Genomic DNA, 21,203 nt, shown 5'->3' with positions numbered 1-21,203 from the left:
AGACACTCACAAGACGACAATCTTGAAACGGGAAACCATGGCGTCGTTGAGAGGATAAAAGTCTCCTTCCAACGGCGCACAGTTGACGGAGGGGAGTTCGCCCGTTTGACCCGGAGTTCATTTCACTACCCCGCGTTTCATTTGATTCCGGCAGTTGGTTTTGTATAAAGTGTTAAGAGGATAATGAGTAGATTGATTGCAAATCCGGCGTTCATGGCAGCATCTCGGAGGTATTTTGACGTCACCGTCATGCAATGTTGTTGCTGCCTGGTATGTCTGCATGGGGGTTGAACACTGATGAGGGCTTTTGAGCTGAGTGCGACCTTGCTCGGTGTCTCTATTTCGGACCGATCACCGAGCTTATTACACCTTGCTCGGCCTGGCGCAACCCCCCTAGCTCCGGACGTCACATTAAGCTTCCGGGGACTTTAATGTGCTCTCATGCTCTTTCCATGTGATTACTCGCGCTGGTACATCGAGCAATACGAACATACCATAAAGAACCCACTATCATCAACAGGGAAGCTGAAGATCTCCCGGTGCAAATCCATTGCATATCACTGCTGCTTCGGTCTTTTCAATTAGGCAACGCTCGCTTCTCACTTCGCGAACAGGAACTGGGATGCCACCTTCTCTAAGCACATTGTATCATGCGACGCATCACTGCCCAAGACACAAGAAAGCTCACCGGGCCGCCTCTTGGGGGGCCGTTCAGGCAGCACAAGCCGGCCAGTCATGCTGAATTTGGCAGCTGGTAGGATTCCTTCAGGCCAGCCAACCAGAGCATGAGAAGGCACAGCTGCAAAGACACGCGCCAGCAGATCCTGGTACGAGACAGGAACGCAGCGAACCATCCCCCCTCTCTGTGGTGGTGTCGGAGATTTGACGAGTGACATGATCGGTCGGAGCTAAGGGGGAGGGGCCAACTCAAGATGTAACTCGACCGTTACTTGATCCGGAAGGCCACCAGATAAGAGCCGGCAAATGACCCATGCGGGACGGGACAGGCGGCCAAGCGAAGCTGGCAGTGGGGGTCTGGGGAACACAGGCCCGAAAGGTCCCCTTGAACACCGCCTCGATCCAGGAACGATGCTCCAAGGGGGTTCGCGCCCGGTCGACGCCGCGTTTACACAGTACCTCGGCCAGAGAGGATTGACCGTTGACGTGCCACACCGATTTCTCATGGTTCTCTGCATTGCCGGTTGGCTAACCTGGTTCCGGGGACGGATTGGACGATTAAGGTTGGATCACATTTCTTGGTATGACTACCCAATTCGAAAGAGGCTCAAGTGAAGAAAGCGCCATCTGCTTCATCGAGGCTCCGAGGGTAGCTTCGAAGCTTTCCTCCTAACCTCCTATGTCCATATGTCCTCGCCTAGGATACCACCTGCCGACCTGGATCTCGCCCATGCTTCCCCAAGAAACCGCCTCGACCAACCACCAACTTCCCCCGAGTCCCCGCGTGAGTGATCGGCACTTCCTCTTCCCGCCATGTCCAATGCTCCACTGGTCCCCCACTTGGTTGCCAGCGACGTCCGGTTGCCGATCGATTGTGGGCCAATGCGATGGCGCCATTCCCCGTCTCGGCTGGCGATGTTACATTTGAGATATGGCGTGCATAGTTAGCAAGGCTTTTGCCCCAGATCCTGCAATGCCGGTCTCGGTCGTGGCTGTTTGACAAGGCATCCTGCGTTGCCCCAAAAGCCCAATATCGCCGAGTCAAAGTCCCTAATAGAGATCGGCTTGCTCGAATTGGGGCGCGATGTCTCAGAGCCCGTTCTAGAAGAGGGTTGGGGGGCGGTTCTGGAAAAGCAGTATCCGCCGTCCACAACGGCGCAGCGAGGATGAGGACTGCCCTGTATTTCTCTCCCTGGAACACTGAATTCCAGGTATGTCCTTCGTCCATAGGTCTTGTTCCATGCAGCCGAGGCTCTACCCGCGTCCTTGGAAAGAATTGCCAAGCCCCTTTTCCCAGACCAGCGTCCCGTGGCAACCATCACAAGCGCCCAAACGCCTTGCTGCGCGGCGCATACCTCGGTATGCTCCTTTAATCAGATCTGGTTCTCCAATGGACGTGCTTCTCCTGCCTCAGTTGGCCCAAGTGGCTGTGCCTGCATTCTCACAGTACGGAGTCGGCCGCCCCATACCCCCCCAGGCACATGCCAGATCGGACACCCCCGACATCTCGTTCCAGAGATCGCCACGGCCGCCTTAAACCCGTTACGTTAGGTAGCCATCCTTGCTGGGTGTTTGCGGCTGTTTGCAAATACTTGGCGCATCCGACGTGCGGCGTTGCTAGTCCTCGAAAGACAGGTCTGCCCCTGAACCCTTGATCACAGGCACTTGATAAAAAACGGGAGCACCCGCCCGTGTGCGTGGGACCCAGTCGAGGCCGGATTAGAAGCCGAACCGGGAAGGTGTCTCCTTTTTGGCCTGCCGTTTTGCCCGGCATTGCCAATAGGGGTGCCGACGGCCCCCAGATGTCGAGGACTATCACATCCACGAGGCCGGGCCGCCGCCTGCCGTAACCCGGCCCAAGTCCGACCTTGGCCAAACCGTGGCGGCCCCTCCCCTGGATCGAAAGGGGCAGGTCATCCCATCAGCATGCAGAACGACGGTGTTTGGGGGCGCAGGCACACGAGATTCATGCGAGATGGAAACAAGATAAATAACACGGCTCCCCCTCAACCATGGAGTCCGGTCTCATCACCAAGGTCAACACTTCATCCAAAACCCCATCTCCGGTTCAGATCTCATCAAGATGCATTTCTCCGTCGCTCTCCTGGCGCTTCTGCCCGCTGCTCTCGCGGCCCCCGCCGCCGAGCCCATCCAAAAGCGCGCCCCCATCGTCGCGGCCAGGGCCGGCCGGATCGTCCCTAACAAGTACCTCATCAAGCTGAGGGATGGTGTCAGCGACGACGCCCTCGAGGCCGCCATTGGCAAGCTTGGCAAGGCCAAGGCGGACCACGTCTACCGCGGCAAGAAGTTCAGGGGCTTCGCTGGCGAGCTCGAGGCTGCCATTCTGGACGAGATCCGCCTTCTCCCCGAGGTGAGTTGTACTCCCCAGGGACGACGGCGACCACCCCCTTTTCTGACCCCCACTCCTATAGGTCGAGTACGTCGAGGAGGACGCTATCTTCACCATCAACGAGTACGTCTCTCAGAGCCGCGCCCCTTGGGGTATCGCCCGCATCTCGCAGCAGGGCCCGGGCTCCTCCACCTACGTCTACGACAGCAGCGCTGGTGAGGGCACTTGCTCTTACGTGGTCGACACCGGTATCGACACCGACCACTCGGTATGGTTCCCGAGCTCTTAAACCGTGCACGCATCATACTAACCCCCGACTAGGACTTTGAGGGCCGTGCTACCTTCGCCGGCAACTTTGTCGACAGCGACGACACGGACGGAAACGGCCACGGCACCCACGTTGCCGGTACCATCGGCTCCTCCACCTATGGTGTTGCTAAGAAGACCAGCCTCTTCGCCGTCAAGGTTCTCGATTCCGAGGGCTCCGGCAGCACGTCCGGTGTCGTTGCCGGCATCGAATTCGTTGCCTCTGACGCCGCCAAGCGCAGCTGCCCCAACGGCGTTGTCGCCAACATGTCCCTTGGCGGTGGCTACTCGGCCTCTATCAACCGCGCCGCGGCCGCTCTCGTCGACGCTGGTGTCTTCCTCGCCGTCGCCGCCGGCAACGACAACGCCAACGCTGCCAACTACTCGCCCGCCTCTGAGTCATCTGTCTGCACCGTTGGTGCCACCGACAGCCGCGACCGCAAGGCCAGCTACTCCAACTACGGCAGCGTCGTCGACATCCTCGCCCCCGGCAGCGACATCCTGAGCACCTGGATCGGCGGCCGCACCGTGAGTCCCCCCCACGCCCCTTGGGGGTAAACCAAAGCCCAGAGAGACAAAGAAACCATGCTAACACACGAGCTCAGAACACCATCTCCGGCACCTCGATGGCCTCCCCCCACATTGCCGGCCTCGGCGCCTACCTCCTGGCCCTCGAGGGCTCCAAGTCCCCCGCTGAGCTCTGCAACTACATCAAGACCTCTGCCATCTCGGGCGCCATCAGCGGCTTCCCCAGCGGCACCACCGACCGCCTCGCCTTCAACGGCAACCCGTCGGCCTAAATCCCGATACTGGGATGAGAGACACTACCTACCTAGGTGCCTAGGTACCTACCTAATACCAAACCGGGATTGGGGGCAGTCAGGGAGGGGCTGCAGGATGATGTGATGGCCTTGGAGAGACGGACCTTTGGGAAGGGTACCGTATGACTGTGGAGACGGAGGGAAAAGGGCGCGCCTGGGAGGAAAGGCTTTCTTGTTTAAAGTTTTATGACTGTATTTACGAGATAATTCGGTTGGCCAGCCATTGTCTTATTTTGTAGATGAAGGGAATGACATCCATTTCGTCTGCAAACCACCAATCAGCCAATAGTGATGCGTAGACACCTGGAGTGCATTAACATAGGAAGCATAGGTGGGTACCTAGGTAGTCTGGAGAATTGGAAATAGGCGCAAAGCTAGATCCAGTGTAGAAGAGAAACATATCAAACTACCTAAGGGAGTGTGTACCAGGCCCACCTATCTCCGCCCTTGCCGGTGTAGATGAGACTATTAATGGATACGTATTACCTCCTAAACGCCCCATTGTTATGTACCCTACAACCGTGCTTTTACCTTTTTCGGCCTTGTTTCTCCGCTACGTACCTACCTAACTAAACACCAACATATCTCACATTGGTCACATATCGTAACTCTATATTGTATTACCAAACTTTCTGGATACAACTCAAGGTTTCTATTCCGATACCCTGCTTCCTCGATCGTCAGGTCAGTACATGGTCATGGATGGGCGTGGATGGATCGCGGTAATGAATCATCATGGAGTTCACTCGCAGTTTATACAACGGTGGTTGCAGCTTCAAACCGCATTTCTCGCCACGTATAGGCCGTTTACTGCACGTGCGGTTTCGGGGTTAACAATGCTTGTTGGTGGTTTCTGTTGCCAGTTGTTGGTTCCGTCCGATGGCGGTTATCTGCCACGCTGCGTCCATGTCCGTGATTCGTTCGCTTTCTGCACGGAGGCCTACAGGTTTGTGACACCGACCACCGACCTCGCCAGTCCCCCTCCACCATTCTGTGCAACTCCTCGCTCTTTTTATTCTAAAACAAATCCCCATCCCTGATCGGTCCTCACCTCAACATCGCCTCCAACTATCCCCAGTGAGCAACAACAACAACGATGGACCTCGCAACTTCACTCCTCAACTGCCTCTGCGGCTGCGAACGCAACCTCCAACCCAACCACCACCACAACCACCACCACACCCACAACAACTACAGCCCAATAATCACCGAGAAACAACCCACCATCGAACCCCCTCCCACTCCCTCCCACCCCACCAAACACGCCACCCAAATCCTCACCATCCTCCTGCACGCCCCCTCCCCCGGCCCCGACGCCACCCTCACCCCGCTCATCACCGCCGAAGTCTCGGCCGCCGACTGGACCTCCTACCTGGCCGAGCGGGTGCTGCACGGCATCGAAGCAGCGCTGAAGGGGGACCACGCGACGTGGGGCGAAGCGATCCGCGAAGCGTACGCACACGCGCGGGAGCTGGCGCGGGCCGAGCTGGCCCAGCTGTGGGAGTACGTTCGGGAGCACCCCGTCGAGGTCGCCGCCGAGGTGCTACTGACGGTCATGGCGCTGGGGGTGCTGGCGCGGCTGGTGCCTGGGCTGGTGCGCGTGTTGGGGTTTGCGCGGCTCGGGCCGGTTGAGGGTGAGTACTTCCCTGGTGGCCTACGTATGATTTTGTTCGTTTTGCTGACCGAGTGTGTGATGGGTTAGGTTCGTTCGCGGCGTGGTGGCAGCGGTTGTATGGAGGATACGTGCCGAAGGGATCGTTTTGGTCGTTTTTGCAGCGCATGGGTATGACTTGGGACTGAGTTGGCAGGGGTCGGGTGCGGATAGTTGCTATCAGTTGGGGGCGAAGTGGGTTAACCACTAAGGTACAACAGGGAGGCCGCGTCCCTTGTGCTTACCGGTGCTGAGTTCTCCGCGGATGGATGCCGGTAGGGTTGTTTTTAAGTGTCCTTTGAAGCGGTCAGCTATCAAAAGTGTCATGGTACTGTTCGTTGTCCCGGCCTTGAAGTTAAACGCGTGCCGTTCCCCAGCAAGCAAAGGAATGTCCCAGGCAGTGGCTCCCAATTCAAGCCTCACAATTCAAGGGTAATGTCATAGTATTGCGCAATCCTGTTTCATAACTCCCTTGCTGTCGGCTTTCTTACAGTGAAGGTGGTGCCGTCACTTTGCCATCCATGTGTTTTTCCGTGGCATATCTCGCCTGGAAGTTGAACAAGACGAAGAAGACATTAGCGGCAGGGAATCAGTGGCAAGCGGTGGCCGCATACCCGCCCACGGCACCATCCAGCGCCTATTACCAGGACCCGCTTCAAAAACACGAGTTACAGGAAGATCAGGCAACTCAAGAGTTGCAAGGCCAACATTATTTCGTCGATGGGGACGGAAACCGAGCCGAGCTATCCGCCACGCCCTCGTTCCACTCTCCGGAATCTCCTATTGTTCATCACGGGGGTGTGGGGCGGTAATCGCAATGGCATTCACAATATATAGTTGACTTTCCTGTACCTACCTAGATATTGAACGCGAGTTCAGTAATATAAGGTCTTTGATCGAAATCATCCAAAGTGTTGGACTCGTGACTCGTTTGCCTTCAGACGCCCATGCTTGTGATGTCTGTGCTACAATCTGTGGATCATCAGAAGGGCTTCAAAAGCCCTGCCAGCAAACAAAGCCGCTCGTACCTGGTGAGGTTCTTCATGTCTTGTTCTGAGTATGGTGTCTTTGTTCAACACCTTGACCTCTCTGTATCACGAAACGTCATAACCTTAAAGTGGTATTTAGGGTGTTTATTGCTCCTCAATTGTGAAGGTTCAGTTTCGGTTTCAGTTCGTTGGACGCAAGTAATATGTCCCCAACAGAGGATCTACACACTCTCTCATCTCTTACTCAGTCACTCATACCGTTTAAACTGGCCATTTCACGGTGGGAAAGATGGTGAAGGGCGGCCCAAGATACCGCGATGAGATTCTGAAGGTAGGTAGTCTCCCAGTATCCATATCGAACGCCTAACGCTGACAGTATGCCAAATAGATGATGTTCGTGGCTGGGGAGACCAAGCAACCCGCGGCGGAGACAACCACCATAGTCGAGAACATTGTCCGGGACCAAACAATGCACATGGTAAGAGAAAATATGACCCGGGGTGATGAAGTAATGCCGCAGTAACTAACCTCGTCATGAAGCTGGTTGTAGCAGGAGAACTCGCGGCCAGCCGTGGGCAAACAAGGTTCACGACGAACGACATCATTTTCCAGGTGCGGAACGATGCTGGACGTCTTGCCAGGCTCCGCAACCACATGCAGTGGAAGCAAATTCGAAAGCGGGCGAAAGTCAAGGACGACGAGGCCGTGGATGACCTCGACCTCGACGACGTAGATGACATAATAGACGACGAAAATGGGGACGGCGATGCCGAGACAGCCGAAGAAGCCCACGCCAATGCCGATCCTTCCAAGCCCCAGCCAAAGAAGGACGGCAAAGGAGTCATGGATAGTGGTCCCGAAATCTCCATCCCGCCTCTTCCCTGGTCGATACTGTCCATGTTCCCCCACACGGAGGGCATCCCGTCTCTAGCGGCTCTCGATAACGACGAGGGGACCGGGGGAGAGAACTCAAGCCCTCTTCCTGGCAGCACCACCAATCGCTGGCTTCTCGCCCGCCTCATGAAGAACGACGAACGCACACGGGCCATGACAGCGGAAGAGTACAGCGCCTGGTCGGATTGCAGGTCAGCGTCCTTCACCTACCGGAAGAAGAAGACGTTCCGGGAATGGTGTGGTCTGGGGGTCATTGCGGACCACAGGGCCAAGGATGATGTGCTGGAAATCCTGGGGTTCTTGACCAGCGAGTGGGTGCAGACGCTCACGGAGCGGGCATTGGAAGTCCAACGGCAAGAGAAAACCATCGAGTCCGCGAGCGCGGTCGGAAGGGTGGGGTTGAAGAGGAAGTTGAACGAGGGACCGTTTACACTGAGGAATGACGAAGTCTGTCAGCCAGAGGGGGGTGCTGGCGGCGAATCAACATCAAGAGGCCCAATCCAAACACATCATGTGAGACGGGCGTACGGCATACTCCAGACTCCACCGAAGAAGTACACAACGATGATGAACGGGGTGCAATTAAGGCAGAGGAAGAGAATGAGGTTATTCTGAGGCCGAGACATAGGAAGTTCGAGTTTTCCATCTCCTCAAAGAATACAAGCTAGACGTAGATCGGAGTTCTATTCTATGAACGTGCCTTCTAACTCGCTCTACAAACTCGGTCTGTATAAATGTCATAACCGCCAAATGGCCCATGTCATGCTGCCCGCACATTACCCCTATTACTCCCTTGAAAACAAAACCCCAAACGCCATTTGTCCTCATTAATCAATCCTCGTTGACACGGAACAGCGCCAACGACATAGCATCAGCCAAGAACGAGTCATTCGGCTTCCTAACACTCAGCAACCTCGTCAAGCCACCATCCCCCCTGCTCGGCGGTGAGGAGCCCGGCGTCGACGGAATGGACCGTGGGTTCCTCTCATCGCCGCTGCTCATGTAATCCTCGCCATCACTCAAATACGAGTAGTTTAGGCTCCCGTCCGCCCCAGCCGTCGGCACAGTTAGCGTGCGCGAGTGGCTAAACCGTCGGGGGCGCTCGGGTCCAACAACATGGGGAGGAATGGCGGCCGCGCCCGGAGTCAGTCCGGACTGAGACGAGCGCCTGGTCGCGTTGGTCGCGTTGCTCCGCCGGAGCGAGCCCGGAGACGGGGACAGAGATCGGTTCCTTGCAACCCCGTTGAGGCTGAGGGTCTCCATTTGAGTGACGGGTGCGATGGGGGGCACCTGGGGGACGGGGCCAGCAAAAGCCGGTGGTGGCGTCTCTGGCCTGGGGCTCTCGCTGCGGGGGGCGAGAGGCGACTTGGACCGGAACCGGGGTGCCTCGAATCTCGCGTTGGAGGCGGATGTCGATCGCCCCCGGCCACGGGCTGAGTCTTTGCTCTTCTCATCTCTCACCAGGCTCCAAAGGTTCTGGAGCCACTTGCGCTTCTCTTCGGGGCGCATGGAGCGGATGGGCAAGACCTCGGCGCCGGCCATCTCGCGGGTAGGCCACGGGAAGCTAACGGCCATTTCTCGCAGAGTTAGGCTATTGAGTTGGCGCAGGATGATACGGATCTGGGCCTCGATGTTGGATTCGTGCGGGAAATACCAATCGTCACGGAGCTCTAGACGGTCGCAAATCTGTGTCATTGCACCCACCAACCTGTGAACATGTTAGTTGATGTTTTATTCCGTTCGTAGCTCGATAGGGGGACTCACCATTCGATAGCAACTTCGTCTGGCACAGCTTGTGCCTTCTTCAACAGCCAACCCAGCATCTCGGGTGACCCGGACTGGTTCAAGATTGGGATGCTGCGCTTGTCGTGCTCACGGCCCTGCAACTTCATGATGAAGTCGTTGTACTCCTTCATAGCGCTGATCTGGAGACCCGCAAACTTGCCACTCTTGAGGGCGTGGCAGATCTCGTCACCCAGGGCAAGACCGGCCTTGATACCGCTGTTCAGGCCACGGCCGGGCCAAAAGTGCACAGTCATGGCGGCGTCACCGGCCACAGCCACAAGAGCGTGCGGGCGAGCAACAAAGCGAGAGTCCTCGAGGGGCAGGGGCTGCACACCCTCCCGCACTGCCTGGACCACGATGGGGATGCGTACCAAGTTGATAACCTCCTCTTCCTTGAAACCAAACAGCTTCAGCCCGTCCTCGATGGACTTCCAGAGGGGCGAATTCCGATCCTCGGATGGCGCAAAGACGCGACCGGGTTCGAACCCTGGCGGGATACTACCATCGGGGCGACGGAAACAAGCCGGGCTGCCAAAGTGGATAGGCTTCCCATCGACTCCGACCATCTTATCCCACTCCTCCTCGGTCAGCTGCATGTTGAGGTAGCCCTTCCCGTCAAAGTCGCTGGCATTCAGCAGGTAGCGCGTCTGACCGAGAGTCAAGAACATGTTGAGCGGCTGTGTCCAGGGCAGGCCGCCCTTGGAACCACGGTCAAACGCTAGGCCGAGCGCGTAGCTCTTCCCGCGCTCCTTTTCATAGCCGCGGAAGTAGTTCCTGCGCACCCACGACGCGGCGCCATCGGTGCCGAGCAGCACATGGAAGTCGCCGCACTTGCCGGCGGCCAGCTCCTCCCTGGTGACGCCCTCGGCGTGCAGGTGAATGAGGCCGTGGAACTCGTCGGTCTGGCAGCGGCTCAGCAGGCGGTCCTCGACCTTGCGGATCTGGATGTTGGCCGAGCCGGGCCACACGCGCTCCGGGTGGCCCTCGAACAGGGCCTCGAAGGAGCGGGCGCTGAGCAGGGTGGTGACGGAGTCCTGCAGGGTGACGACCTGGTCGCGGCGGCGCGCGGTGGGCGGGTAGTCGACGGTGCCCGTCTCGGTGACGACCCAGCGGCGCTCCCAGACGTGGACTTCGACCTTGCCCTGGCCCTTTTCGGCGAGCGAGATGGCCGAGGCCAGGCCGGTGGGCCCGCCGCCGACGATGCACACGCGGAGGCGGCCGGACGGGTACGGGTAGCGGACCATCTCGCCCGGTGGGGCGGGCTCGACGTCGCGGTGTAGGGTTGGGTCGAAGAAGAAGTCGAGCACGGCCCGGGACCGGTCGGTGAAGCCGCTCTGGGGGACGCGGGCCTTGATCAGCATGAAGCGGACTGCCTGCAGCAGCGGGGTGGCGGCGAAGTCGGCGTGGCGGTTGCCGTAGATGCGCATCTGGATGGCCCACGCGATCCCGGGGACGGTGCGGTTGGTCTCGTCGCCCACGATGGCGCGCAACTCGGCCGCCTTGGCCTGCCCGTCGATGACCATGACGGCCATGCGCAGAAGGAAGATGCGCGCCCGCTCCAACTCGGTTCGGTTGACCTCTAGCCCGCCCCATGCTTCCTCGTATACTTTGGGAAAGCAGATGGTATCTAGGGAGTTGCTGAGGTCGGGGGTTGCCGGGGTGGCTGCCACCGTCGGCATGGGGGGTGATGTCGCCGGGGGTCCCTTGTCGCTGTGCCGGCGAAACCCGCGGAAGGCCCCGGATACGGAGCGCTTCTCGCTGCTCGGCATTATGGTGGTTTTGGGTGACTTTTGTTTCTTCAGAGGTGCGAAGAACGGCACGCCCCGCGGCTCAGGAGGGGAGCCTGATGGAGGAGATCCTGTTTTCTGGGGGTCTGGTGACCCAGTCAGTGACTTGGGAGACAGCCTGCTGGGCATGTTGAGGAGGGTAAGGAAACAACAAAAGAACAGATGGAAAAAATGTTGGTCGTTTCTAGTCAAACTGGGTCTAGAAGGCCCAAAGCTCGAAGAGTAGGAACATGAAACAGGAAACAGGGGACGGGATGAGGTGTCCCAAAATAAAGAACACGAGGACGAACCCAGCAAGGCGACTCACTTTTTATCAATAATCAATAAACACTTAAACACGTGTTACCGCTGCCTAACGTGGGCTGTGACTCCTGTGAGCCGTCGGCGTTTGGAGCCAAGATGATCGTGTGAGTGGTGAAGGCAGTGTGATTGGCGTGCGGCTGGAGCCTGCGGTGGGAGATCTCGAGTCAAATGTATGTAAGGAAGTGGGAAAGGTGGCTTGGGTTCTAGAATGGTGGGACGGGAGTTCTTGACATCGATAACATGGTCCATGCAGCTTTTCTGTTCTTCTGCCCCGGTCGTGAAACCGGGAGGGTAAGGGGTTCGGCTTGTGGTTTCACAGCGGCCAAAAGCCGGGGAACCGTTGGTTGGCGGGAGTCCCGCCGGAGCGGCTCTGGGATGAGCCGTTGATAGAAACACATGCGGCCTGTCCCAAGACCCCTGAAATAGCGGCTATTTTGGGCTTGGTTTGGACACACGAGAGATGGCTGCAGTGCCCGTGATTCGTGCATCCTCCGTTCCCAGGACGTGCATATCTCACCTGCAGCCCTGCCCTTCTCCACGGCTTCCACATGGCACTACTGGATGCACAGTATGTATGACTGACCAGTAAAATTGTGGCGGTGCCGTAGACAGGCAGCCGGGATCAAGTTCCGTATTTGGGCAATATCTTGTGACTTGTTGTGGCTATCCCCTGGGCAGTGCCCTCGAGTCACTTGGCACGAGGAGGCTTGACTGACCTTGGCAAATAAAGAACAGACCAAACCCGTATTCTGTGCTCACCAGTCCTCACAACTCACGAATTCCAGATTATGTCAGGCAGGACCAGCAAGGCTTGGTTGAGGTTGAGGATCGAGGATCATCCACCCGCCTTCCAATCCGAGGTTCGCTAGTTCCCATCCACGAACCGACGCCTTACACGCTCAAAGGAACGAGTGTCCAGGAGCTCGACGAGGGCCAAGAAGACCGATCTCACTCGGCAATAACAGAGTTGCATGGACTATTACTGGAAGAACCACAAATACAACCCTGACAAAATAAGGCGATGTGGGACGGCGGCGGAGGCCACTACGATTTGACTGCGTACGGATAAAAAGAGAGGATTTTCATCCCATCAATCTCACGTTAGACACGCACCTGCATACCAAGTCCACACTATGCACCCAATCGATATTGGACGAGGGCTCTTCTGACTGTTCTTCGTTTCCATGAACATGCGGATACAGCTCTGTTCTAGATAAACCCGGCAGCTCGGCATTGTGACCGACGTGTCTCTCCCTGAGAAGCCCTGAGAGCCTGGCCCCTGAACCGTCCGAACGCTGTCAAACTCCCTCCCCCCCCACCCATCCAAGCGGTCCTTTCCCAATCGCTGCACTCGTGCCATGCTTTTAGGCTCCACCATCTGGTCCCATCTCTGCTGACAGCTCCCCCTCCTTTAGCAACCGGCCGTCTTAACATCGTACACCGTTGTGCAGCCAATCTTGTTGCACGAGTCGGGGTCGCTGCACGGGAAGGATACCGTGGCGGTGGGCAGCGCCCCGTCGCATCCGCACGGCCGTGTCACCACCTCAGTGGTGGTGCACTGCGGCACGAAGCAGGATCGGCAGGCGGTCGCGGTACGGGTCAAGGTCGGGCAGGTCACGCACGGCTTGGTGACGGTGCTCGTCACGCTGACCGTGTCGGTCGTGGTCTTGACGCTGGTGCTCACGACCGTTGACGTGATGGTCGTCTCGCTGATGTAGCTCTCCGTCTTGGTCAGGGTCTCCGTCTCCGTCTCTGTTTCCGTTTCCGTGGCCGTCACCGTGATGGTGGGGAGTCCCGGCCGGCCCGTCCGGATGGTGGACGGCTGGAGAGTGACTTGGCCAAGCACGGAGCTGTCACCAAAGGCCCTGTTAGCCCCTGCTTATGTATGCGCATGTCTTGCCTGTGAATGGGCCAGGCCGCGAGGGGAAATGAAGTCATACCTGGCCAGGGTGAGGGCGATGACAACTTGCGACAGCATCTTGAAGAGTTCGGATTGTGTTTCTGACGGTGGCGGGTAATAGGCACAGAGTCAAAGACGGCTGGCAGTAGGCAATGATGCTTGATCTTCAGCGGGAGGTTGATTCGGCTCTCATCGGGGCGAGGATATCGCGGAACTCCGAGGTCTTTTATCCTCCCCCAGACCCAGAGTCCCCTATCCCCGACTACCCCGGATTTACCAACTCCAGTCAGCCTTTCGGCGGCGACCTTGGCATTCGTGTCCAAGTGCCACTCTGTATATTGAGTTATCTATCACGGAGCATCTGCATTTGGGCGTGCGACCCCCAGCTGAACCGAAACCGCTCTTCAGGATCGATAGTCCAGGATTATTGAGGGGCTTCCGCTTGTCCTGGTTCCTGGGACCATGCAGAGTTTGGGCATGCCTTTCCGGTCCAGATCGCAATTCGATTTCAAGGGAAACCAATGGCATGTTGCTATCTTCAGTCTTCTACATGATGCAGGGTTATTTAGGTCGCAGCGACCCCTTGAATGGCGTACCATTCAATTTGGCGGGTGAATTGAACTCGTCCAGTTCCCCGGAACTTACTCTTTAATTAATCAACAACAGGCTATAAATATCGTCGGACATGCCAACGCTAACCCATCCACGGTTCAGCCACGGAAGGGCCCGACAAACTCTTCCCGTGTTATGAGCTTGGCGCAGAAGAAGAAGGACGACCGGGAAACTCGGTCAGGGCGTGCGTGCTCTTCGGCATCTTCAACGGGCTTGGACCAGCAGTTTGCATTCTCAGATCAATAATTGTGTCGCTGACACATTCCTGACTTCACCGCAGCCTCCCGAAAAGGTTCACCAGCCGATTATGTACCGTCATGGGGATGAAAACAACCACCGAACTCCGGTCTACCCCCTGAGCCCCCATCGCCGTTGTATCTGCCGAACGCCACCCCCCTCCTTCTGATTGTCCATGTCCACTCTTGCCAGTCAGCGGCTTCTCCCAGTCCACGTCGAACCAGTCATTGTCACAAGATCCCGTCTGGGCTTGTTGTAGTAATAGACCCTTCTGGACGACCCTGTTGTGTTGTATGTCCTTCGTGATCTATTTTCGCTAGTCCGAGTGCGACTCTCCCTCCCTGACGCTTTGGTACCATGGACCAACATGCGCAGCATTGGTACCGATGCCGCCATGATGGTGACAGCAGCTTCGGCGCTGCCCCAAATAACCAACGTCACCCCATCGTCTGGTACCCGGTTAGCCTGCCCGAGCATACGCTTCAGTGGGAAGGATACGAAAGTTGCACTCACGGGGGAAATCCCGCCCTCCGAGCTCGGGGAGAGAGGAGCATTTGATGAACGCCGACGCGGCGGCACTGTTGTTGACGAAGTTAGGAAAATGCGGGTTTGTCTTCGGGACCGAAGTTGCTTACAACACGCCCATGCTCATTGCCAACGCAACACCAATCTTCTCCTTGGTGTGCATGTGAAGACTCATGATAATCCCCCACGGGATGATGGCAAGGACCAGGTCCATAACCCCAGAGTATGCTGCAATATGATATCGATTCATTAGTGTCCTCTTCCGCCATGCAAAATAGGGGCCAAAAGTCTAGGTACTCACCGCTGGTGAAGACATTGTACGTTATCAGGACATTGGGGCTCCAGCAGGTCCCCCTGATGAACGGATGCCATGCCTTCTCCAATGGCGTGCATCCCACCCAAAATAACATGGCAGTGGTGCCCAGGAGCAGGTTCATGGACACCAAGGCGAACCAGATAAAGACTCGCGTTTTGCCGTGAATCCCGTCCGAGATCATCAATAGCGTGATGCCGAAAGAAGTCTTGCTCCACGCTGCGGCACAAATTGTTAAAGTAATAGTGACTTGCCCAACCAGGTACATGTCGTTCAGATTCTGAAAGTGTATCTGCCACACATGCTTGCCATATCCTAGGTTAATGGCTATGTTGTTGCAAATTGCGCTACCGAGTAAAGCCAGCTAAGCCCAGCATCAAACAGTCAGCCTTTTCGCTTCTCAATACCAAAGACTCAGGGGCGCCCACCCAAGCTGCTATGAGGAAGCAGTCGTCAGCATGCAGCGTCCGATGTCTAACGATCTTGCAGTACAGGCGCAAGAGCAGGAACACAAACCCCGCCCCTAGAAGCAACCATACTGAAATTCTCGTTGTTGGTCCGAGGTCATCAAGCCGTGCTTCTCCATGGAAGAAGCCAGGAAACGTAGCATTTGCTGCTCCTTGGCCGTTATTCAGGTCATTGGATAATGATCCCGTAGGAAAGGAGGAGTTCATGGTGGTTTCCTCCTAAGATCGTATATCCGAACATCAGTATGTCAAGCTTGGTGTAATATGCCAATTGAATATTTAAGAAATTGCCTGGTTAAGGGGTTCTTCCCAGCATAGACTTGCGTAACGGGCGACGAGGGAGTAATGGCAGAGTCGTCTCTGGCGTGCTGCAAGGCCGAACACAAGTCAATCCCAACTGCGACAACACGAGGCCTTAAATGGGCATGAAATACCCCGATAAAGAGCCCGGCAATTGGGAGGGCGTCAAAAAGATACGCGTCGATCCGGGAGTACCTGAAACGCCTCTACCCGTTCGGGTACTTGATCCAACCCGGGAGCAAGTGCCATGAACGAACGCCAGGAATAGAAAGCAATGCCGAAGGGTACACAACAAGGGCTTTACACGCAGTGAGAGTCAGCTTGACAGCGTCTGTGATTGTGAAACGGGCTGTTGAGTATTGGAATTGGCCAACGAAGGCCCTGAGACCTCAGGTGGAACAGGGCCAAACCCGCGCCCGGATTCCCATGACCCTAAAAGAAGGTTCTGAGCGAGATCGAGCGTTCGAGTGTGCACTGACACTGACCCTTTAACGATCACATGGCGGCGGAATGCCAGAGCCGGTCAGGATCACCGACATGCATCAGGTATGGTAGGTCGATCATACAGACCGGGCACAGCTAATGGTGTCTGTTCAGAAAACAGCAATTGGCACTGGACTATCATTATTTCAAGCGTCTAAGGCCGGAGATGAACCAAATATACTACAAAAGTCAATGCTTATCCTACTTCAAAGCAGCCCGATTACAATTTAACGGCGCCTTGTTCAAGTGCCTTCCAGTCCGTTAGACGGAACGGGACATATGTCCCCCCCTTCAACCAAAACAAGGCATCGTCTTCGGCCTTGGAGGGGTCAACACCTTGCTGGCGCAAGACATGCTTCTGCTGTTTGTTCGTTCCCGTCGTCTGCGCGCCCACCTCCTTGACCAGGCGTACAAACAATGGTACCGCATACCGCGGCAACTTCTCCCTTGCATGCGAAGCCAAACTAGCCAGCACCCGTGCGTTAGCCTGTGGGGTGTCCAACACAATTGCCACACACCCCGCTCGGCCGTCGTGATGCGGCAGCTGCACGCCATAGACGTTGGCTTCTTGGACAGCGGGATGCAAGCCCAGAACCTGGGCAACTTCGGCGGTGGAGACGTTCTCGCTTTTCCAACGGAACGTGTCGCCGATACGGTCGTGGAAGTAGACTCGCCCATCGCTGTCCCATCGGAGTACATCGCCTGAGCGGAACCTGGATATTCTATTAGCCACACCATACCCTAAAGACGCTGAGAAGGGTTCTCACCAAGCATCCCCTTTCTTGAACACATCACGCATGATCTTGGCATTCGTCGCCTCTGTATTTCCATAATACCCCTGGAACCTTTTTTTGATGTCGTCCGCAGGCAACCCGACAATGAACTCACCAGCTTCGCCAGTTTTGGCGCGTTTGCAGAAACCCGTCTTGGGATCTCGCCATGGAAGCTCAGTCTCATTGTCCACCTCAACGAGCGTCGTCCGCAGGCTGGATAAAGCCCCTGAAACGAGACCGAACCGGCCAATGGCTCCCTTTGCAAAGGAGTTACGGGAGGGGTTCCAAAGGCCGGCGGCGCCTTCGGTAGCAGCATAAATTTCATAGATGGTCTGCAGCAGAACGTTAGCCTGCCATCCAAGTTCTCCACACAGAGCAAGTGACGACTTACATCAATGCCGAACCGCTCCTTGAATCGATCCCACACGTCTGGGCGGAGACCGTTGCCCATGGCCGCGCGTACGCAGTGCTTCTTGTCGAGATTCTCGCCCGTGACCGGGTCGATTTCAGGGGGCGCAACCGTCAGATAACGACACGTTTCACCCACGTACTGGATGACGGTCGACTTCGTCTCACGCACCTCCTTCCAGAAGGTCTTGGTGGAAAAGCGACGACCGATGGCGGCGGTGGCCCTAAGAAACAGCGCGCTACACACCGCGAGACAAGAGCCGGCGCTGTGGTAAAGAGGCATACACTGTGCGTCGGGGTCAGATACCATCCCGTCTCGTGCCAGTCCCAGACAACCATACCGTATAAAACACATCGCTCGGCGTTGAGCCCGTTCCCTTTGCCGACATATTGGCGGCCATATAGACCTTCGCCCACGAAATCACGGCGGGCTTCGGCATACCCGTCGTCCCAGACGTGTAAATCAACATGGCCATATCGGTCGGCTCCTTTTCCGTCCTCTCGGCATCCGGATACCGCACCGGCTCCTGCCTCTGCGCTTCCGCTTCGAGCTCGGGCGTGAACACGGCAAACTCCATACCGGAGAGCTCCCGGCGGACCTCGTCCGACACACTCTCAGCGACGCGCGGATCGACAAGCGCCAACCTGGCCGTCGACTCCCGGAGACAGTGCGCCAGCGCGGTGCCCTGCAGGTGGTGGTTGATAAACGCGGGCTTCGCACCGATAGCCCACAGGGCAAACCACAGAAAAACAAACGTCTCAGAATTCTGGTAGTCAAGAGCGACGACATCGCCGGCTCGCACGCCGCGGCGCTCGCGCAGCCAGGCACCATAGCGCAGGACCGTGTCGTACGCCTCGGCGTAGGTGACGGCGCGGCCCTCGAAGAGGACGAACGGTTTGGCGGCCGTCGCCTTGTCGCCGCGCGCCTGCGCCTCGAGCACGTAGAAGACGTTGAGCCTGCCGGCGCGCCCCGCGCGGAAGAGGCCAAACAGGGCGGAGCCGAAGATGCGGAAGAAGAGCAGGTCGTGCGCCAGCGAGAAGCGCGCGTTGAGGTAGGCGGCCCCGGCGAGGGCGCCGGCGGCGGCGGCTGCGGCGGGGACGGGGACCATGATGCGTGTTAGCCAGCCTCCTGCTAGGTAGTTAAGGTTACCTTTGGGGGCTCTTCGAAAGTCCAAGTGAAATAAATGTTCAGGGACTGGCTGGTCTAAGGATGGATTGTCATGAAGACTTATTCAAGCTCTCTCACATCGTCCCGTGAATGGTGGAAGAGCCGTGATGTTGTCTCAGCCCTGCAAGGGTAAATTCCGCATTAGGAAACAATTGGATGTTGCCGTTGTCTCGGCGAGTTGGGGAATGAGGGGAAGGGAAAGATACCGAGGCACAAGAAACGACCGAAGCAGGGGTAATTTGTGCAGGTTACCCAACCCTTGTCCTCCTCCTTCGTCCTGACAACCAACACAATGCTTAAACGGTGGACACGCTACTGTACCCCGGAATTTGCAGATGCAGGTCCTCGTAAAACGTCTGGCCGGGGAAGTTTGTTGTGAGTGACATTATCGAGGCCCACAATGTCCCAGCTTTGTTGCTGTGCATTTTATGGATGAGACCGACTGAGTTCGAGATTGGCCGGTCTTGGGGGGGGGGGCTACCTACTGCAGCGGGGTCCTGTAGGGGGTCACAGCGCTTGTTGGACGCTATAAGCTCTGAGCCAAAAACTTTGACTAAACCCACCACTATAATTGCGCTGCAAACAAGCATTAGCCACATCAACAAGCGTTATCAGCGAAACAAGTATTATCGCCCGTAAGTTCTGGGCAACCTGCTATAACTGCTTCGTTTTAATGCCCGGTCTAGTGGCCAACCTCGGTAAATATATATCGACCTGTATAGAAGGAAATCAATTTATTGCTATAGTACTGTATATCCGCTATCTACTAAATATTCTGCTATATAATTCTGCTATATAATTCTACTATATAATCGCTTCTGCTATATAGTTATATACCTATTTTATAATTATATACCTATTAATTATATACCTATTAAATAATTATATATCTATTAAGTAATTATATATTTATTAATTATATATCTATTAATTATATATCTATTCTATATATATTATAATGTTTAGCGATATAATCTATTATCTAATAGTAGGATCTATATAGTGGATTAACCCTTAGTACTTGTTAGTAAATCGGCTATATAGAATATAGAATAAGGAATATACTAGCCTCTAGATATTAGTTAAAGGGTATATATATCCTAATCTACCTATAATATACCAATACCCTTAACCCGGACTATATATAGATATACCGGGCTAATCGCTATTATATCAATAATAATAACCTTATTATAAAGCTCTTCTATAACCTTTAAATCTAGGAGCTTATACTATATTAAAGTCCGTTTCACTAGTATTAAGATAATGAAAATATACCGGCCGTTTATATTATTAAGTATAAAGGTATAGTCTATTCGGCCGAACTTAATACCCTCTCGCTTAAATTAAATATAGTTGCTAGTTCTGAATATAAAGTAGTTGTTCGAATCTCTATAAGTATTAGTATATTAGTTAGGTTACTAGGTACTAAAGTTATAGGGTAGAATATAGGTAACTTTATAACTAGACCGGGATAGCGATAGTATATTAACCGAGATTAAGGAACTTCGCTACTAAGTAAAGGATATCGCTATACTATAGGGAGTACTAAGAAACGAGCGGAAAGCTTAATACTAAAGGATTTTATTAATATACTATTCAGTACCTACTACTATACTAATAGGCCGAACAGATACCTTCTTAGAAAGGGTAAAGGAAATTATAAAAGGGGTATATTATAAGTAAAGTTAGTAAGGAGTTATATAAATAGCTGTAGTTGCTACTTATATTAGAATTAAGCTATATATCTAATATATTATTAAGATATCTATAATTAAGTATTTGGGTATCGATTTTAGTAGTAAATATAGCAATATATATTGCTCGAGTTTAATATATAAAATTTCAACAGTATATCAGTATATATAGGTGAAAAGCGGTTGCTTTAATCGCTAATTAATAAGCGAAAATATATCTCGAAAATCGTAATATAAATGAATAAACTGGTCGAGAAATTGATAATCGAATATCCGAGAGACTGGATCGCCGGTATTTCGGCTGGTACAATTATAGCTTTCTAGCTTCGAACTTCCTCCCCTACTTACTTAAACAGGCTTATCGGCGGACATACTGTAATTCAACTGCTAAGAGCTGGAATGGCTCTAGTCCAATACTTACCGGGATAGAGTCTTAGATCTCCAGCTCGTTATTATAGCTGTTAATCGGGATAAATAGATCCCTAGCCGGCCTACTTAGAGCGAGTATATAGGAGTTGCTATAATAGAATAGAAAAGGAGCGATAATATATAAGATATAGGTATTATATATATCTATTAGTAAATCCGAACTTCCTATACTATTAAATTACCTTATTCTCAAAGAATATTAGATATTATACCAGCCTACTATAATTATATTTATATACGAGCTTTATATATATATACTATATCGAAGTTATTATTATATCTTCTAAATAATAAGGAAGCTAACTACTATTATTAGCTAGATATAGA

General features: G+C 54.5%; 7 protein-coding genes across 7 annotated transcripts; 3 read left to right on the top strand and 4 right to left on the bottom strand.

The window, feature by feature from the left end:
* The first annotated feature begins 2,607 nt into the window (after positions 1-2,607).
* Positions 2,608-4,284, top strand: B0H64DRAFT_105691 (peptidase S8/S53 domain-containing protein). The gene is made up of 4 exons (XM_062797718.1): positions 2,608-3,049; positions 3,111-3,296; positions 3,350-3,862; positions 3,940-4,284. Exons 1-4 carry the CDS (start codon positions 2,762-2,764, stop codon positions 4,132-4,134), a joined length of 1,182 nt encoding a protein of 393 aa, XP_062660131.1. The 5' UTR covers positions 2,608-2,761; the 3' UTR covers positions 4,135-4,284.
* Positions 4,285-4,960: 676 nt separating this feature from the next.
* On the top strand, positions 4,961-6,238 carry B0H64DRAFT_389630 (uncharacterized protein). The gene is made up of 2 exons (XM_062803349.1): positions 4,961-5,789; positions 5,858-6,238. The coding sequence occupies exons 1-2, from the start codon at positions 5,252-5,254 to the stop codon at positions 5,953-5,955; spliced, it is 636 nt and encodes a 211-aa protein (XP_062660130.1). The 5' UTR covers positions 4,961-5,251; the 3' UTR covers positions 5,956-6,238.
* Positions 6,239-6,311: 73 nt separating this feature from the next.
* Positions 6,312-8,304, top strand: B0H64DRAFT_356085 (transcription initiation factor IID, 18kD subunit-domain-containing protein; the record flags this gene model as incomplete). The annotated part of the gene is made up of 4 exons (XM_062801584.1): positions 6,312-6,606; positions 7,094-7,126; positions 7,184-7,273; positions 7,336-8,304. The coding sequence occupies exons 1-4, from the start codon at positions 6,328-6,330 to the stop codon at positions 8,302-8,304; spliced, it is 1,371 nt and encodes a 456-aa protein (XP_062660129.1). The 5' UTR covers positions 6,312-6,327.
* A 216-nt stretch (positions 8,305-8,520) lies between these two features.
* On the bottom strand, positions 8,521-11,243 carry B0H64DRAFT_440115 (uncharacterized protein; the record flags this gene model as incomplete). Its single annotated transcript, XM_062806465.1, has 2 exons — positions 8,521-9,397; positions 9,454-11,243. The coding sequence occupies 2 exons, from the start codon at positions 11,241-11,243 to the stop codon at positions 8,521-8,523; spliced, it is 2,667 nt and encodes an 888-aa protein (XP_062660128.1).
* Positions 11,244-12,876: 1,633 nt separating this feature from the next.
* B0H64DRAFT_389626 (uncharacterized protein) lies at positions 12,877-13,721 on the bottom strand. The gene is made up of 2 exons (XM_062803348.1): positions 13,505-13,721; positions 12,877-13,414 (listed from the first exon to the last, which is right to left on the bottom strand). Exons 1-2 carry the CDS (start codon positions 13,540-13,542, stop codon positions 12,976-12,978), a joined length of 477 nt encoding a protein of 158 aa, XP_062660127.1. The 5' UTR covers positions 13,543-13,721; the 3' UTR covers positions 12,877-12,975.
* Positions 13,722-14,505: 784 nt separating this feature from the next.
* Positions 14,506-15,825, bottom strand: B0H64DRAFT_415966 (uncharacterized protein; the record flags this gene model as incomplete). The annotated part of the gene is made up of 4 exons (XM_062805132.1): positions 14,506-14,762; positions 14,827-14,891; positions 14,980-15,498; positions 15,644-15,825. 4 exons carry the CDS (start codon positions 15,823-15,825, stop codon positions 14,506-14,508), a joined length of 1,023 nt encoding a protein of 340 aa, XP_062660126.1.
* A 697-nt stretch (positions 15,826-16,522) lies between these two features.
* On the bottom strand, positions 16,523-18,868 carry B0H64DRAFT_105649 (uncharacterized protein). The gene is made up of 4 exons (XM_062797717.1): positions 17,924-18,868; positions 17,566-17,868; positions 17,169-17,506; positions 16,523-17,114 (listed from the first exon to the last, which is right to left on the bottom strand). The coding sequence occupies exons 1-4, from the start codon at positions 18,689-18,691 to the stop codon at positions 16,622-16,624; spliced, it is 1,902 nt and encodes a 633-aa protein (XP_062660125.1). The 5' UTR covers positions 18,692-18,868; the 3' UTR covers positions 16,523-16,621.
* Between the last annotated feature and the right edge of the window lie 2,335 nt (positions 18,869-21,203).

Source organism: Chaetomium fimeti (genome assembly GCF_033439085.1).
Source record: "Chaetomium fimeti strain CBS 168.71 chromosome Unknown B0H64scaffold_3, whole genome shotgun sequence".
NCBI classification, from domain to species: Eukaryota; Fungi; Ascomycota; class Sordariomycetes; order Sordariales; family Chaetomiaceae; genus Chaetomium; species Chaetomium fimeti.
The sequence above is the reverse complement of the archived record's forward strand: the minus strand, read 5'-3'. Positions and strand labels throughout refer to the sequence as shown.